This window comes from Teleopsis dalmanni, chromosome 1, assembly GCF_002237135.1.
Source record: "Teleopsis dalmanni isolate 2A chromosome 1, ASM223713v2, whole genome shotgun sequence".
Lineage (NCBI taxonomy): Eukaryota > Metazoa > Arthropoda > Insecta > Diptera > Diopsidae > Teleopsis > Teleopsis dalmanni.
Window position 1 is genome coordinate 51344062 of NC_051846.1, and position 11251 is coordinate 51355312.

The 11251-nt window shown below is 30.7% G+C and overlaps 2 protein-coding genes across 2 annotated transcripts in view; one reads left to right on the top strand and one right to left on the bottom strand.

Annotated features, from left to right (window-relative positions):
• LOC119681218 (trypsin alpha-3-like) overlaps window positions 1–661 on the top strand; it is a 3266-nt gene extending 2605 nt beyond the window's left edge. The window contains exon 2 of the mRNA XM_038094341.1: window positions 3–661. Within this exon, the coding sequence (XP_037950269.1) occupies window positions 3–661 (659 nt within the window). The remainder of the gene's footprint in view (window positions 1–2) is intronic.
• A 2128-nt stretch (window positions 662–2789) lies between these two features.
• On the bottom strand, window positions 2790–3533 carry LOC119681226 (trypsin alpha-3-like). The gene has a single exon (XM_038094354.1). It carries the CDS (start codon window positions 3531–3533, stop codon window positions 2790–2792), a length of 744 nt encoding a protein of 247 aa, XP_037950282.1.
• Window positions 3534–11251: the final 7718 nt, after the last annotated feature.

Genomic DNA, 11251 nt, shown 5'->3' on the forward strand with positions numbered 1-11251 from the left:
AGTTGGCGGCTATCCAGCGACTATAAGTGATGTACCCTATATTGTAAACATACGTGCAGGTGGTCAATTAATTTGTGGTGGGACTTTGGTACATCGAAGATTCGTTGTCACCGCTGCCAGCTGCATTTGGAAGTACTATGCACCCCAAATGATAGTACAAGGCAATACAGCTAATTTTAATGAAGTCGGCTTACGACGTAAAGTAAATCGTGTAATCTACCCAGCAGCTTATAACACACAAACCCTTGATTTTGATGTGGCTATGCTGCGTTTAGATTCTCCTATGAATGGTGCTAATACTGTGCCAATTGGCTTGTATACAAATGGTGTGCCCGTGGGTGCTACATTGAAAGTATCTGGTTGGGGACAGGTCAGTGAAAATGGCAACAATTCAAATCAATTGCAATCTGTGCTGGTAACTTCAATAGCTAAGGATAGGTGTTTAGCATCATATGAGTTAACGTCTACAATGTTTTGTGCTAGAGGTCCAGGAACTGATGCATGTGAAGGTGATGGTGGCGGTCCTGCTGTTTATAATGGACAACTTGCTGGCATTATATCATGGGGTTTCGGATGTGCAAGACCAAACTATCCTGGTGTTTATACTAGCATCGCAATGGTTGCTCCATTTATTAATCAAGCTATCAGAAATAATTCGTAAATGATTTGAGAAGTGCATGTTTGTGATTTATTATGTATTACCACAATTTTTATACAATTGAAAAAAAAAAACAGTTGTCTTATAATTTAAATTATGCCTAATGCAGCAGTGTGGGTTTGAGGTTAAAAGTTCCGAAAATATTTTCGCCATTTTACATTAGATATATTTTATTTTTTAAATTAAATGTTTTTATATGACGTTTGAATTATATTTCAAGAATCCTTCTTTCAGTGAGTCTCTGTACACCCTCCTGGTTTGATGAATTGTTTTATTATTGTATTAAATGAGTATATAAAATGAATAGGTTTTATGTATATTACGAAGCCTTAATAATTATATTAATTACTGGTTTGTGTGAATATATTATCAGTTTTATGAATTCAACATACATTTTTTTAAGAGAAAATAATTCATTATTGAAGGTTTTGCACGTCATTTTACTGTGGTTTCTAAACTTTCAGACAACATTCGAAGTAGGGTGCAGAATTTTCTCAAAAATTAGTTGAACTCAATATCCGATCTGAAATTTTTTTCCCCTTAATTCATCATTAAAAGGAATATTTTAAGAACCGCGGACATATAAAATACAAAAAAAAAATTTTTTTTATGGCCAATCTAGTGAACAACTATGTATATGTAGCCAAGGCAACTGACGTTATATATTTAGTGATATCCAAAATAAATGTATCACAAAAATTTATTTGACTTTAGAATTAAGTTTTTGGATTCCAAAATTTTCTAACTATATTGACTAGTGTTTTTAGAAATAGATTTTTAGTCATTTTGGTTGGTTGGTTGCCGTGGCGGCCATTAGATAACTTCCATGAACCTCAATTAGTGATTTTTCGCTGTTTTGCTACCATTATATAGAACCCAAATATAGAAGAGCAAAGACTAAATTCATTCCGCCGAATTTAGATAATTTAATAGGTCTTTCGTCTTCACGGATGAATAGTCTAATAAACTATCAAGAAAGTATCTTCCTAAGAACCTACATCTTGTGGATGCCAAAGCCGGACATTCACAGAGAAAATGTAATAATGTTTTCATTATTCTGCGGGTTTCCACAATTTCTGCAGTGAGAATTATGAGAAATGTCGAGTTTTTCTGCGTGGGTTTCTATACACCAATGAGCAGATAGAACTGTAGTAAACCTTACAGTAATTACGCGGTCTCTTTTAATTAGTTCCGAAGATCTATTTTTATTATAGGTGGGCCATGTTATTCTGGAAGAAGTCCATGATTAAGTGCTTTCCATCTGTTATTAGCAAGTTGAAGAAAGTAGAGATAAGTACTTCTCTTAATCGTCTCCAGGGTAATATAAACCAGTACCGCCAGGGACACACCCAAGGAAGCACCAGAGCGAGCTAAACTGTCAGGTTTCTTGTTCCCTTCGATGTTTCAGCAGTTTATGGTGCTCACAACTTTCCTGTCGCACTCAATAAATGCTAATTTACATGCTGAGATTATTGTACTATGTGTTTTTTTCATTGGTAACTGTGCGGTGCAAAAATGTTGCTCCGGTTTACCATTAGAGTACCTATTTACTCAGCAACTATCGTTGTTTTCGTCGTCTAACATCTCTCTGTTTCAATATTCATTGGTGCTAAGCCTTAGATATTAGTTTCACTTCCTGTAGTAATATCATTAGTGGTTATATGCCGACAATTGATTTCTATCAATAATGAAATAAAATTTTCAACTAAATAAAAAACTCAACTCTTTTTTTTTGTATGTGGTATACATTATTTTTGATTCCCTCCACCATTCTGAATCTGTGAGTGTATTTCAAACAGTTTAAAAAAAAATTTAAAAGTTAGAAACTTTTAGTCGAAGACATCATTTGTATTTTTAATTTTTAATTGTCAATTGAAAGTCGTTAATAGATATTGATCAGTCATCAGTAAAACCGTTTACAATAGGTAAATAATAATAACAACTATTTCAAATCGATAAGGAAGAATTATATTATTACTATCGAAAAAGTCTTAAAAAGTTTTATAAATGTTACATTTTTACTTTAGCACCCTGTAATAACCATACTGTATATGGTTACTTTGAAATAAAACAAAGCAATCAAATTCAATTAAAATGTATATTTTTAAAATATGCTTAAAAGATATTCACTTTAACCATATGTAGAAATGCAATAATTAATCCAATCAGCTGTTTTGGCAATACTAGTACAAACCCGTGGGTAATCGGCACGACCGCAACCATATCCCCAAGACATAATACCGACCACTTGATTGTTAGCATTTACGACTGGACCACCAGAATCTTTGTCACATCCATCTTTACCCGGAGCATTTGCGCAGAACATGGTTTCTGTCAGTTCATAGGAGAGGAGGCATTGAGCTTTAGATATTGCGTTAACTGTGGTTGTTTGTAGAATATTTGAAGGTGAACCACCTTCACTGGTTAGTCCCCAACCGTATAACTTTAATGCTTGACCAGCTGAAACACCGCTAGTACCCAATACTGCTGGCGTGAGTGTGCTTGGCATGGCTGTTTTCAATCTCAACATACACACATCAAAATTGTAAGTTGTGATATTAAAGGCTGTTGGATAAATTAGCAAGTCCGCATTACGTCTAGTACCAGTCGCTGAGAAATCGTTGGTATTGCCTTGGATAGTTAACTGATCAATTGTGTATTTATCTTTAAGACAGGTTGCAGCTGTTATCACCATATTGGAGGAAACTAAGGTTCCGCAACATATCAGTTCACCGGTGCTCTTAAGCCTTATGTTAACTGTATATGGTGCGGCAGAAATTGGAGTGTCTGATCCACCTACAATTTTGGCTTGTCCATTTACATAGTTGGCCAAAGAAATTAATAACAACGCAAGTTGAAGCAAATTTTTCCACATTTTTCTTGTTGTGCTCTTAAGTCTTCTACCAGCTTTCTACCAAAATTTTTAAATTGATGGTCTTTTATAAAGGCCTTCACTTAAGAATTTTCGAAATGAAAAAAAAAAAATTAAATTAATTATAAAACAAATATTTTTGGCCGGCATTAACAACTTGCGAAGAATCTACTTTTTTTTGACATAAAACGAAATAAAAAGTTTCGAAATTAATTTGTTGAATTCAAATATATTCAATTTTTTCTATTGTGAGGAAAATAAATTGAATTCTGTATTAAGTTCTCAGTTTAAGAAAACTTAACAACTTATTTAAGACTTAATAACCTTTTTTTAGCCCTTTCTAACTAATTAACTGTATAGAACTATATATAAAAAGTTAGGCTAATAATATATATCATAAATCGAAATGATCATCTTTAAAAGGTAGCGATACATCAATTCATTGTAATTAGTCATTACTAGTTAGAAAAGATAGTCTAAAGTTTAATATTCCATTCATTAAATGAACTTATTTTCATATTCTTTCACCAATATTTATAATTATTGAATAATAGATCATCTAAGTGATTATAATTACTTACAGAATCTATTATAGTAAATTATTTAATTATATTAAACAACAGTTACCATTTGAATAAACTCAAAATCATACACAAGCTTGTTTGTTTAATAAACAAAAAATGTGAAAAAGTAAATATACAAGATATAAAATATATAAAATATATATTATAGGTATTTATTTGCATAGTAAACTTTATTAAAACATCTTTTTTATTTAAATATTTATTTTAAAATGCTTAGACATTTGGTATATAAAATGCATCACTTTATTTATATTTAAAGGTGTGTCTCAAGTAAGAACGCAGGATGAAAGCTCCATCAGCTTTTACTTTCCATAAAGAAAGTGGTTTTATATAAGAACCGATTGTAATAGATTACAAAGGATGTTAATACTACAAAATTATAAGTATATTATATAAACAATGAAGTGACGATTACACAAAATCATACAATCTCATAAAATACTCACATCTTAGTTTACTATTTTTACATGCACTGTCCTTCCACTCTGCCTTTGCTTATAAACAATTTTAAGCGACCTTAATTAGTTCTTTAAGGTCGATTTTATGATGCTTTTCAAGAAACCTTAACAATATACATATATCTTAGAAGTTAACACATTATCTAAGAAGAAACGAAGATTTACAATAAATGGCTTGATCACTAGTTAAATCCATATGGATATACCTCTGATGAGCGAAATTGATATTCAATCGTTGACTTGCCGAAGCGGTTAGATGTGCGGCTAAAGTTTGCAGATCATATCACCATACATTTCTTTCAAATTTCGTCTCTTCCCTTTTAGCTCTTGCTCAGCGAATTATAACCACTTTGTGTGCGGAGTAACTGGCCGCACATTTATACGTTGCAAGTGTGTTCAATTGTGTTTGATCCCTGCATAAACATGTATGGTTCTAAGTACAAACTCTTTTGTTTCAAAAAAGGTGGTTTGATGTTATAAAATATATGTGAAAAGTTGTATTTATTCCATATTGATATAATATTAAACTTATATATAAATTATTTATTTAATTTGTTTAATATGTTATTTTGTTAATGATTTATTAAATGTTATATTATGAATATATTGTTGCCTAATGTAATATAGTTATTATTAATAAAACATCTTATATATTTCAATTTATCATTTTTAATTTAAGTGGTACATGTAAAAACAACATTGTAGAAGGGCCACACATCCTTCCAGATAGGGCACGCGTCGCCACTGTCATATATGGATGGTATATCTGTATGAGTTGACTTATCTCTTATTTCCATTTAAGATATTGATATTTAATAATGAAGTACTAGGATTAAATACTTATGTGTCTATAGGAATAGTATGGAAACTAAATCGCAAAAGGTTTCTTTGGTTTCCTCTAATATGACAATAAATGAGAACGTAAAACAAATATATGTTGTTAAAGTTATTTATTCTATTAAGAATTTTTATAAGGATATAATTCACATCACTAAGCGCTTTTCATATCCCAGCAGTTTTATAAATTCGCATAACTGGAGTTTGAAATATATTCACAAGAAGATATTATATCACATATTCAATACCATGTATTATCTACTATATTTAAGACTCCAATGTTTATGTGTGAGGGAAAATTAGAAATAAACTGTAAAATCTTTTGTAGTTATAATATTGGTAGGAATATCTAAATAAGTTAAATATTTTAAATGATTTATTATTTTATGATGAATTTAAAATATATTTCATATATATTAAAATATTCATTTTGTGATTTAAGTGGTCTGCAGTTTATATTCAATTGACAGAAATTTTAGTTAATTTTAATAAGTTAACTAAAATTTTGGTCTTTGTCTTCTCTTTGCTATTCGAATCCATTTTAAAAAAACATTTTATTCATTAAGAAAAGAATGAAATATTTTATTATTTGTATACGAGTATTTAATTTTTGATTAGTTCATCATAAAATTAGTATTATTCTGCAATAGTCCATTCAAAACACACAAATGGTATCGTTCATTGGTTCCTTTTAAGCAACTAACTGATTAGGAAATAGAAAGGTTCTTGGTCAAAAAATTGTAAAAGTAAGAGGCCCAATTTAACGTAAATAAATTGAAAAAAGTAAAGTCAACTGGAAAATATCTGCAATTAAAAATTCCCAATATCTCAAAAATGGCTTATCTTAATACCAATAGGTCAAATACCTATTAATAATAAGTTATTACACTTAAATGGGTTCGGAAATGATTTTTAGAACATTTTTCAATGAAGTATTTTAAAAGCTTTGTTATATTTTTCTTTAATTTTTTGGTAACTAGTGCATAATTTAATTATACTTTATAATTTTAAATATACTTTCTTTAAAGAATTTTTCATCTCCCATTGATATTTTTTCTACTGTCAGTCTATAATATAAGCTTTTTGCGGCTGCTTTTTAGAATGAAGGTATAGTTTCAAAGGTAGATTTTTATTTAACAACTGATATTTAGATATATATTAAAAATGAACTTCCATAATTATTTTTTTTGAACCCAGTTATTTCCTGCTTTTATAAATTTAGTTGACTAAATGCAAAGAAGAAATTTCTGTATATTACAATTAAATTGAAATAGTATCAAAAGATATACTGAACACGTTCATATTCAATTTTGCTATAAAACAAATTAAAACGTTTCATATATCGTATTCTATAGTTTCTATATTACACTAATTTCATTTACCCATAAAATTAGTGAAAACTATAAAACGCTTTTTCAAGCAATACATTTACTCCATTTTATTACTACGATAAGATCTACAAATAACCCGGAAAATAAAATAAAATAACGGTTTCATTTGCTAATAGACTTTATGACTGCTTATAATAGTAAAGAATTATGGTTTTCTTCGTTGTAAATCGCTAGCACTGTTTCGGTGACTTGTGCCAGACGTGGCTGCAAGCGAACTCAACAAAGATTTGAAATAGTTTAAGGTTTGCCAATTAACAATAGGGATCATTTAACAGCCGCTGAACATACTAAAATTATGAAAACTAACTACAAAAATAAGTGACGATTATTGGAATTGAATGGTTTAATTTTTATATTGGTAGACATATCACAAAGACACAATCTCAAGACATTGTCATAAAGTCATTATATCCGTGAAAACTGACTGTATGGTGTGGTATTTGGATTGAAGGTATGATTGACCTGTACTTTTTTTAAAATGACAAAGATGTAACACAAACCGTTGATGCTGATCACAAAAACTACATGCTTATCAATACCATTCGGCGAGAAATTGAAGATGAGTAGTAACCACTGATGAAGATTTGTCACCAGTGATTTTATTTACACAATCACCCAAAGGATTCCATAAGGATTATCCCACAATAACAATCCTTAAACTCTCGATGCTTTGAAAACGAACATCTTTTAAGTAATATCTCTTAATAATTTTTGTTTTATTATTAATTATTTAAAATTTGTTGATTTGATTTGTTGCAAGGGCTTATTATACCAATAAGTCGTATTTTGAGATATTTGTAAATATTACTTCGACTCTTAAACTTATTGTTCTACAAACAGTATATAAGTTTTTGCTCTCATATTTACTAAATAACTTAGCTTGGCACCCTCGTCATTGTATTGTAGACTGTTTTATTAAATATTTATTTAATTTGCTTACGTATTAACAAAATTAAATACTATAAAAAAAATTAATTAAATAAAAATGTAAATAAAAATGTTTTATTCAAATATTAATGAAAAACATTAATGAAACAACACGCTCTTTATATTTACTTTTACCTTTGGGGATTTTTTGTAGTACTTGCCCAAATTTTAGTTGTAAGATGTCTTTTAATGTATGGAAACTTCTGTTTTTATTATCCCAACAATGTTTTCATAATCCGGGTTTTGAGAAACTATAAACTCTATACTATGTTAACCTTTCGATTATCACTGCACTGTACAAGCATTTTTATGCAAATTATAAACGTCTAGAGTCAGGAGATTATATAGTCTGGACCCCTATATTCAGTAATAGCTCCAGAACACATTCAAAGTCCATGACCATATGCTGCATTTTAATGAGATAGCTGGCACCTTATGAAAATGACTCCATGACTGCTGATGACTCCAATTGATGTTTAGAATGGTTTTCAATCTAATAAGACCAATTTTTTTTTTTATTATAATAGATTAAACAAGGATTCATCAATATATTTTGCAGTCAAACCGTCATTTAGATAATTTGACCACAAATTGTGAGGTTTCAACTTTTGTATTTTACGATTCATACAATATTTTATTCACTGCTATTCTTCTAAAGAATGAAATATAATTCGCTAACAAATATTATTGTATCAACAATATAGATAAAGAAAGAAGTTAGGTAGGCCATTATATAACTTCAATGCACCTCAAATAGCGATTTTTCGCCGTTTTGATACTACATTCTTCACAAGAACCCCTAATATAAAAGAGTAGAGTTTAAATTTATTCCGCCGAATTTAGATAATTTAATAGGTCTCTCGTCTTCACCGATGTACAGTCTGATTGACTGACAAAAAAATACCTTCCTAAAAACCTATTTTACCTAAACGCCAAAGCCGGGCATTCACAGAGAAAATATATAATGGTTTCTTTTTGCTGCGGGTTTCCACAACTTGTGCAGTGAGGATTATGACGAATGTCCAGTTTATTTGCGTGCGTTCCTATACACCAATGAGCAGTAAGAACTGCAGTTAACCTTGCAGTGTTCACGCGGTTTCTTTTGATGAGTTTCAAGCAACTATTTTTATTATAGGTGGGCTATGTTAACCTGGAAGTTGCACATGACTTAAGTGCTTTCCATCTGTTATTGGCAAGTTGCAGAAAGTAGAAGAAGATACTTCTCTTAATGGTCTCTAGGGTAATATAAACCAGTACCGCCAGGGACACATCCAAGGAAGCACTATGGCGGACTAAACTGTGGGGCTTTCTCGTTCCCTTCGATGTTCCTATGTCCAGAAAAACCCATTAATTATGTATTTATTTCTAAGCAAGGACTACTGGATTTAAGCCCTTTTACGATAAATATTAAGTTAACACGAAAAAATATCTATTTGCATTGTATATCCTAGTAACTTCACGTAATAATAAAGAAATTAATTGAATAAATAATTTTGATAATGCAAAATTTTAATAATTCATAGAAAATAGTTTTATGAGCACAAATTCACAATGGCATTAGGCTTGACAATGATCTGAAAAAGCACAAAATACAAAGAAAAAAAATGAAAAACAAAAAAAAACAATAGCGAAGTGAAAGACAAGTAAAGCCACAAATTTAATTAGTGAAATGTAATAACCACAAAAGCGAACTTTTCACCATTTTCATATGTGCGATTATATGTGTGCAATGGCGTACAAATGCGTGAGAGTGTGTGAGTGCAATATGGAGTGTTGCATCAACGTAAATTAAATCTGACGGTTGCACACAGCAGAAAAATAATTCAATTATTCATGAGGATGCGAGAAGTATATCAATTGAATAAAGCAATAATAACAACAACAACAACAACAACAAATGTAACTACAACAACACCAACAACACCAAAAGCAATAATAATAAAAGCAACGAATAACGCAAACAAAAAGCACTAAAGCACTAAAGCATAGACATAGCAGCAAGTGTAAGCGTCGCAAGCTAGGCTACAAACTCGTACACGTATTAAGAAACACAAGCAAACACACACAAACGAACAAGCACGCATATGTGGAATGGAAGTCCAAAGGGCAAAGCGCGCACATATGTACGCTTATGCATTACGTTGCGTTTGTGTCGTTTTGTATTTGTGCGCGCTAAATTTGACCTGTTTTCCAGCTACAGCCACACACAAAAACAAAGCAAAGGCATCGACCTACCAGAATAATTTTGGGGGATGAAAACAAACAGTTTTCGTAGCGATACAACATGCGGACAGAAGTGGAAAAGTAAACAATTTACGCCTACAATATTGATAACAATAATTTTCATCGTTTGTTGGTTTGTGTATGTGTGAGTATTCCACTGAGCTTTTGTTGTTGTTGGTTTGAGTGCGTGCACAAGCAAAGTCACATAAAATATTCTGCTCTGCTCCTCTGCTACTACTCCTCTGTCACTGCAAACCACCACCATTAAACATTATCATTTCTTATCATTTGCAAACGTACGACCAAAATACATATATATATGTAACCAACTCGTCCCACTTGGCGCGCTTACTAACACAATAACTCACTCGAAGACCAAACAAACAACACGTATAAAAAATTATCGAAACAAAAATTGAAATTTATGTATGTATTTGTGTTAATGAGTGAGTGTGTATGCCTACATACACATGCACGCACATATATTTTTGGTAAAGTTGATGCCATCCATCACTTTGCTTGCTGGCTTTGTTTACATTGTAATGCTTAAAGTGGAAAAACAGCAGCAACAACAGTGAGAATGATAGCAGCAACAACAAAAACAACTACAGCTACAACAACAACCACAACAACAACAAAAGGTTTTTGTAATTAAATAAACGAAGCTTTTACGGCATAAACATGATTGCATTGGATCCTGCCTTAATTTCATTTGGCATTTCTATTGTTGTTATTAACATTTTTCTTTGTTTCTTTTAGTTTTTTTTTTGTTTTTACTTTTGTTTTTGTTCTTCGTTATTCTTTTCTTTTGATAGTTCCATTTTATTGTTGTTGTTTTAGCAAAAAGTTTTACAGTTACATTTTTTACAATGCAATTAATCCATTGTTGTGATTCTTTTTTTGTTGTCATTTATTTAATTTCATATCATTTTGAAGAGCTTCCCTGAGAAATGTGTTAACCTTTTTTTGACAGGCTCTGGTTCTTTATCTTTGAAAAGAGGTGAAGCATAAATCTGAACTCCTTTAAAGCAAGTACCCAATACCTTGAATTCTTCTACTACTTAGATTAGTCAAAGTTTTAAGATGTAGTCCGGAAGAAATTTATTAGTTTTGTTTATGATATAATAATAAATAATCTTTATCCAGATTAAAAGTAATAATATTTACGTAAAATAAGAATTAGTAAGGTAATCTGAAAACAATGTTCCTTATGGATTGTAATGAATTAATCATTCGGTAGTCAGATCAAGAGTGAGTTTATTGATTAATTCATTTATACATATTCTCTTCATTACATGCTT

Bases quoted from the DNA above. Each gene is read 5' to 3' on its own strand.
- LOC119681226 (XM_038094354.1), bottom strand. From the start codon at position 3,533: ATGTGGAAAAATTTGCTTCAACTTGCGTTGTTATTAATTTCTTTGGCC.